We start from the raw sequence: 7,179 nt of genomic DNA, 5'->3' as shown, positions 1-7,179 counted from the left end.
TATATATATATAAAATTTTTAATACATTTTAATAAAAATATATTTGTAAAAGTTGGAAATTATACACACACACATTTAAAAATAATATTACATTTTAATAAAACAATTTAACCAGGAAAGTGACTAATTTATTTATGTCACAATAGTGGGGCGGAGGGAACGTTATGAATTTTTGGGAAACCCTGCATTATATTTATTTATTTTGCAAATAATTAACTGTATGAATATAGTCTATTCAGTACACAACTACAAAACAACAGGTGTGTGTCAACTTATTCAACCAGTTAGAGGGAAATGTAGATGTACTTTGCGATATCCAAATCAACCCATCTGATGTCGAATTATGACAAATATCTTACCTAGTTTGTAAGTGAGAATGTAGAACATTGTCCATGGCGTTCCTGGCACAGACAAGAGCTTCCTCCACACCTTCCATGGCTGCATCACATCCTTTGACCCTCTCCGTCCTTCTCCCTGTCCCCGCGGAGACTCTCCATCCAACACCGGGGCACCCCACACGAACAGAGCAACACCACCGTACACGCAAGCCAGCAGTGCAAACATCCAGCCCCAGCCTGCAACATCAATCACAGCCAGGAGCCCCCCTCCAGCAAACACAGACCCAGCTTTATAGCCCACCACCTGCACGGTGTTTCCTAGACCCAGCTCCCCCTGACCCCTGAGCAGCCGCACGGCCGCCCCATCTGCCGCAATGTCCTGCACTGATGCCAGCACGTTCATAGCGAGCAGGGAGCCCGCTACACCCATGTACTGAACATCAGGTGAGATGGTAGCGCTCACCAAACAGGTGAGGGCCAGACCAGCCACTGTGCCCACTAACCAGCAGCGCTTGGTACAAGTCCGGTCCACCAGAGGGGCCCAGAGTACCTTGAGCACCCAGGGGAAATAGAGGATTTTGGTGAGGCTGATGTGTGTGAGGGAGTGGCCAGCACCACGCAGGTACACCGGGAGCAAAGACAACTGCAGGCCATACGGAATGCCCTGGATGAAGTAAAGGAGACCCAGGAACACCAGTTTGTCGTTCATCATTGAGAAAGGCGGGTTTTGGGAGCCTCAGCTCATGGCTGTATTCTGTAATCAACACAAGAAGAGTGTTTGACATGGACTTGTCAACATAAGTTAACATAATGGTTTCTATTTAAGACATTTCTATTGAAGACATGACAGCACAGGTGAATAAGGTAAAAATGTTAACTAACAGACAACATCATACTTTCCCAGTTGATTGATTACAGTACATTCAAACTAATTAAATATGCAGACATTTGCATATATTTCAAGAACAGAAATATGAAGACTGGTTAAAGCCAAGTTTTCAAAATCCTCCTTTCATTTTGTTGACATATTAGAGTTAAGGGTTTTTACAGAGGGGATTTGGGATTTTTTTTTCTTCACTCAATGAATCAGGAAATATTGTCAACATCCAGAAACAAATAAAACAATTTTAAAAACTGATAGGAATAAAACGGGAAAGTCTGGTGTATGGAAGTGCTACTGAAGGGAATATTTCTGACAATTTCTTTCTCATGATTTCTGCATCATTTTGAGAAAACGCCTTTTAAAGATATGTATCTTATTTGAAAGCAGACGCAAATAGATAAAGTGTAATAAAATAAACACACATACGTCTTGGATGTTTTCTAGTTTGAAAGACATGTTATGGGAGCAAAATAGACCAAAACCCCTAAATTGACAAGTGCATGGTTTTACCAGTAGTGTCTTACCTCAAAAACAGTGGTTCATTCATTATTGCACGTCATTCATTCATGGCATAAAATAATATCACAGCTGGATATAACTGATAAAACTAATGCAAGTGTCATTAGATATGTCATTAGATATTTTTCATATAACGTTACATTCTGAAAACTACTAGACACTAAAATATAAATAATAGAGAATTAAATATTCAATAACGATTTCATTTATAGTCATAAACTGTCCATTACTGTCACAACATATGCTCGAGGCACTAGAGGGAGACTTACAATTAGGATTAAGAACAACAGAATCCATGTATATAGAAATGTACAAATAAGTACAGCAAATACCTTACTGTATTTACAGGTAAACGTCTCCTTCACCCGCTGTGCTCGATGCAGCACAACCTCGGTTTTCCAAACCTCGGTACTTCCGCGGGAGCGCTTGACGTAACGCACTCTTTCAACCAATCAACATATAGCTCTCCTGAGTGCTCACAGCCACTAAATCAACAGCGCCACCCGTCATTACAGCGGTACTGCAGCGTAGGGCAGGGCCATTGAGTAAGGAATGTTAAGAAATCGGAGAAGGGTCTGGCTGCAGCCTGGCGCTTGCACTCTGACCCCTTGTCCAAATAAATACCCGCACTTGCGGTCTTGGCCACTTGAGAGCGCGTGCGCGCGACAGGAAGTAAGTGTGCAAGACTGTCCCAGGTCTTAACAGTGCCCTTAACGCACACTAAACCCACACTATCTCGAATACCGCTCCGGAGCGCTATTCGAGGCTTAGTGTATCCCATCATGCATCATGTTCTGGAAATAAATCGTGAGACTTTTTGCCGAGATCTCGCGAGAGGTCACGGAAAACTTTCCAGTGCAAGTTAAATATTAATATAATAATTAGATATTACATATAATTTGGTAGAAAAACACTGTTTTTACGTTTTATTGGTGCAAAGATGAGTAGTGGTGATATTTATTTTGTTTTTTTCTTGTCTTCACCACCTGGCTACTGTTGTAAAATGTTGAGAGATTCAAACAAAAAGTAATTAATAAATAGAACAAAATAAAAAAATTAAAAAGACTGCAAGTGACGTCGCTAGCGGAAGTGCAAGTGTCTGAGAGTGCAAGCCTGAGAATGCAAGTCTGAGAGTGCAAGCGCCAGCCAGACCCTTTTGAGAAATCGCGCCCTCTCTCTTTCTCAAACTTTATCTCTTCTCCTACCACTCCCATTGTTCCAGACGAACATGTTTCTGACACACAGTCTAAGTCGTAATTTGTCTTTTGTCATCAATTCTTTACGGTAATAGTTTCTATATACAGCAGATTTTAGTTTATAAACCCTCTTGCATGTTTTTTTTTTTTTTTTAATGAGCTATCAAAGGATTTCCTTGATAAATATAAAGGCATCTTTATCCAAAAGAAATATAGCTTTTACTTGAATCAAATGGTAATTATGATACCACAAAATTAAAAGATTTTTGAGGACCAGTTGTGATTCTTCGGATTGCCACACTTTGCAGAACCTTCTGGACTCTGGAGCACCCTTTAAAGGCACCTTGAAAACTTGAGTTGGTTTATAAATTAGAGCCTGCAAAAACAATGCAAGTGTTTTTTTTTTGTAACTTGAGTCAGACTTGATTTTCTATCCCTGATTCCAACCAGTACAACTCTTAGTGACTATTTGTGCTTATGTGATCCCCTTCATATCTACGTCATTAAACTCCCATTTTGTGCATGTTTTGGTTTGTTTTTCAGTCAACACGACTTTAAAAATTAATAGATACACCATACCACAACACACCACTTTAGAAGCTTTGCATGAATTTACAAAGACATACATTTAGTCAAGTTTTTATTTATTAATGTTTTTCATTCTACTACAATTGTTTATATGGGGGTGTATAATTCATATAGCTGGTGGGTCTTCATCTGTATACATTCATTTTTTACACTAATTAATTGCCACACAAGGCTAGCAGGATCGTCTCATAGTCTCCTTTGGTGTCATCCTAAAACAAACACAAAACAATCTTTAACAACTGAATCTATACAGCATAACCCTAATTAATTTGTGTTCATGTATTGAAGAGTATAATGATGATGATGATGATGATATTGAAAATTTGCCAACTGAGATTTACCTGGATGTCCTGGTAGAGGCTCTTGCCAAACTTATTCTGGTACTCTTGCTTGATTTTGGCCAAGTCAATCTCAGAGCGGCTCACCAATATTCTGGTCAAGATCTGGCCTCTATAACCAGAGCCCTGTGAAAACAAAGTCACACTCAGTGGTTCTTTTAGTTTTTAATTCATATATATTTATACTTAAAACAGTTTTTTTTGTTTTTGTTTTTTAAATCGTTTTCAATTTTAAATGGATCCACTAGATTGCCATTTACCTTTGTTGCCTGATTTAGTTTTTCAACAAAGAAAGCAGATTTGTTTCCAGCACATTTCACTGTTGAAAAGATAAGTCACAGTGATAAGAAAAGATTAAAATATTTATTTTGGAAATGTCATGCAAAAGCCATCTTCTGTTTCATTGCTCATAGCTTAAAATAACATTCTTGTCATATTATTGCATACAGTAAAAAGAAACATTAAAATAGCATTCTTGTCATACTGTAAGAAAGTAATTCAAGTCTTAAAAGGTATGGTACATCTAAGAGGATCTGCGGCAATTCAAAGAACATTTTTCAGTGAACTTATTGCATGCCATTCCATTTTAAAATACAGTACGTAATGCTATGGACAGATATGAAGGTTTAAGTGTCTCACCAACAGCAGTCAAGCAGTTCTCAATATCACCCTTCAACTCCAGATCAATGGCTTTTGCGACATCCGCTTTACTGTACTTGGAGTACAGCTGAAAAACTAAATATAAAGAAAAAAATGACATTATCATCATCACTAAGGTGGATTTTGAAAACAGGGAGGTGGAGGAAGTCAACCATACCTCTTCTCAGGTGACAAGCATTCCGTGAAGTGAGGATGTCAATGAACACGCCACAGTCTGTGCCTTTTCTTTTCTCTCCTGCCTCATACAAGGCCTACAGGCAGAATCAGAGGTCAAAAGACAAGTACCGACAAAGACCAACCACATATACACAATAAATCGTTTAATTACCCTGGCATCTTTGTCAGCCAAGTCCTCTTGCACAACCTTGTCTTCACTTCTGGTAGCCTGTGAATTCAAATAAAAAGTTTAACAACGAGCAAAAGCACTTTGTGCCAATTCAAGTCACAATTCACTCTCCTAGTAAGTTGCAGAATCAGATGTGTTAAAAATCCAAAACATGCAGTAATGGGAGGGGCAGAATTGAGAAACACTATAAGAGCAAAGGCAACCTTGCAGAGAGAAAGCAGGGCATTCCTGAAGTCTCCACTTGTCTCAGACTTGATCTCCGCCTCTAGATCCTTCTTATATTCTAGAAATAGAAGTCATACATTCAATTTTCATATATACTGCATTCACATACCATAAACCACGAGTGTCTCTTGGGGGGCCACTGTACTGCAGAGTTTAGCTCCAACCCTAATTAAACACACCTAAACCAGCTAAGCAAGATCTTCAGGATTACTAGAAACTTCCAGGCAGGTGTGTTGAAGCACGTTGGGGCTAAACTCTGCAGGCTGTTGGCCCTACAAGAGCGGGATTGAACACTCATGTCATAAACGTATTTAAAGGATAACTGGATGATAACTAGCAATATTGTTACCTTGTTTGAAAACCTGTTTAATCTCTCGGATCTCTTTATTGGTCCTGGAGGCCAAAATCTCGACAAGTGTATCTTCATCTGTGCCCATACCCTGAAGAGAAAAAGACTAAGTTATACTGCCCATGTCAAATCTTGTGTGTAAGAAGACATGCAGGTCAAGTGGTTGTCTATTAAAATATCCACCAGATGTGGAGTAAAAACATGAAGTTTATCTCTATCCACAGTCTGAAAATAATGTTACCTTCATGGCACCTTTGAGCAGAAAGGAATCATACTGAGCTGGAGTCATCAACAGGCTTAGAACCACTTCTTCCAGCTCACCTTTAAGAGCAGCTTTCAAGGCTACATCCAGAGGCTGCACAGAGGAGAAGTGATTTAGGTGAGGGAGGATCTAGACAGCAAAAATGTGTTGATTTCAGGTCCAGTGAATGTGATACCTTGCCGGATGCTTGCTGGTAAGCAGCCTTGATTTGCTGGCGCTGGGCATTGCTCCTGCGTACCAGCGTTTCAATGATTGTGACCTCATCCACACCTGAGAACAAAAACTTCCGTCAACAGAGCAAACAGATGCAGAATGCAAAGATGTAGATGTATTTTATTCATCTTCACTTTTCAAGATTCATATACCAACCTTTTGCCTTAATAGCCTTGTCCAAGACGCCTGCATCCGCAGCTGCATTAAACTGAGCAAAGGGCTTCACTGTGCCCTGCCCATCCTAAAGGCATGAGAGACACTTATGAAAATCCTTTAAAAATAGCCTATGTAAAATTACATGACTTACAGCAGACCAGTCTAAGAAGTCTATTCAATAAAAAAAATTCAAGAAGCGAACTTTAGGAAGGAAACACCGAAATATTGATGCTCTTTCCCTTTAACAGGATGAAAGTGGCTAAAATAGGGAGTGCAGTACATTCCTATCGCTGAGTCATTCAGTCTGGTGCTGCTCAAACTTTCCAGAAAATCGAAGAAACTTACGTCTTGTACGGTGTTGTCTTGCATGCCCTGATAGGCAAGCTGCTCAAGAAAAGCACTGACGAAGGACATTTTGGCACCTGAAACTCAACAGCTAAACCTACAGTAAAATGTTGGAATGTGTTAAAACACATACAATTTTCCCAAAAAGCAGAATCCTTAAAAAAAAAACAAAAAAAAAAAAAACACAGAATTATAGTTTTCAGGAATTAATCATCTACGTTTTCTAAAAGTTTTAATGAATCTTACAGGACGCACATGATTCACCAAAAGAACAGAACATTAAAGTCTGGCATGCATCAGTCACACATCCAAATACTGAAAACAACAGAACAATTCACAAAACCAGGATGTGGCATTTTATAGCTCAAAGTGTGCAAAGTTTTTAATAACTTCTTTAAGCAACACTATTGCACAACTTTGTTGCATAACTTTCATTAGCAATTGTTTTGGTTTTTTCATTTTTTATTCTCATTTGAATCTTATTTTTCAGCAAACAACAACAACGCTATCATAAATACGTATATTAAAAAACAAAACAAAAATGAAAACACTATCGGGAGATAGACAACGTGTGTAAGAAGTAAAGAAAATCCCAGTTTCTCACTTACCAAGACCGATTGCACAGCAAGCGAGCAGGAGGAGAGTGTTCAGCTGTATTTATACTCAGAGAACCACACCTAGCAACATATGCTTAACTGTTGCGTTAGAGCTGGGCGTCGACACGGACAGTCTGCTGCTTTCCTCCTTCCCAATAGTTTTAG

The 7,179-nt window shown here is 39.0% G+C and overlaps 2 protein-coding genes across 5 annotated transcripts in view; both read right to left on the bottom strand.

Annotated features, from left to right (window-relative positions):
* Nucleotides 1-2,298, bottom strand: part of LOC107672752 (major facilitator superfamily domain-containing protein 3-like) — a 47,108-nt gene extending 44,810 nt beyond the window's left edge. For 3 of the 4 annotated variants that reach the window (XM_016466086.1, XM_016466083.1, XM_016466084.1), the window contains exons 1-2: nucleotides 2,073-2,298; nucleotides 360-1,092 (exon numbers count right to left, since the gene is read on the bottom strand). In XM_016466086.1, coding sequence (XP_016321572.1) covers nucleotides 360-1,050 — 691 coding nt within the window. In that variant the 5' untranslated portion in view covers nucleotides 1,051-1,092; nucleotides 2,073-2,298. The remainder of the gene's footprint in view (nucleotides 1-359; nucleotides 1,093-2,072) is intronic. The other variant, XM_016466085.1, reaches the window with a different exon arrangement.
* A 1,265-nt stretch (nucleotides 2,299-3,563) lies between these two features.
* On the bottom strand, nucleotides 3,564-7,119 carry LOC107672753 (annexin A1-like). Its single transcript, XM_016466087.1, has 13 exons — nucleotides 7,027-7,119; nucleotides 6,419-6,515; nucleotides 6,074-6,158; nucleotides 5,880-5,974; nucleotides 5,684-5,797; nucleotides 5,443-5,533; nucleotides 5,072-5,151; nucleotides 4,851-4,907; nucleotides 4,680-4,773; nucleotides 4,502-4,597; nucleotides 4,123-4,181; nucleotides 3,866-3,988; nucleotides 3,564-3,733 (listed from the first exon to the last, which is right to left on the bottom strand). Exons 2-13 carry the CDS (start codon nucleotides 6,485-6,487, stop codon nucleotides 3,680-3,682), a joined length of 1,017 nt encoding a protein of 338 aa, XP_016321573.1. The 5' UTR covers nucleotides 6,488-6,515; nucleotides 7,027-7,119; the 3' UTR covers nucleotides 3,564-3,679.
* Between the last annotated feature and the right edge of the window lie 60 nt (nucleotides 7,120-7,179).

This window comes from Sinocyclocheilus anshuiensis, unplaced genomic scaffold (genome assembly GCF_001515605.1).
Source record: "Sinocyclocheilus anshuiensis isolate Anshui unplaced genomic scaffold, SAMN03320099.WGS_v1.1 scaffold88, whole genome shotgun sequence".
Classification (NCBI taxonomy): domain Eukaryota; kingdom Metazoa; phylum Chordata; class Actinopteri; order Cypriniformes; family Cyprinidae; genus Sinocyclocheilus; species Sinocyclocheilus anshuiensis.
The sequence above is the reverse complement of the archived record's forward strand: the minus strand, read 5'-3'. Positions and strand labels throughout refer to the sequence as shown.

What these genes read in the sequence shown, in the direction of transcription:
- LOC107672753 (XM_016466087.1), bottom strand. Translation starts at nt 6,487, where the DNA reads ATGTCCTTCGTCAGTGCTTTTCTTGAGCAGCTTGCCTATCAGGGCATG. An exon ending in CCCTGCTTTCTCTCTGCAAG is followed by an intron (nt 4,908 to 5,071) that starts GTTGCCTTTGCT and finishes TTGAATTCACAG; the next exon opens with GCTACCAGAAGTGAAGACAA. An exon ending in GCCTCTACCAGGACATCCAG is followed by an intron (nt 3,734 to 3,865) that starts GTAAATCTCAGT and finishes TGTTTGTTTTAG; the next exon opens with GATGACACCAAAGGAGACTA.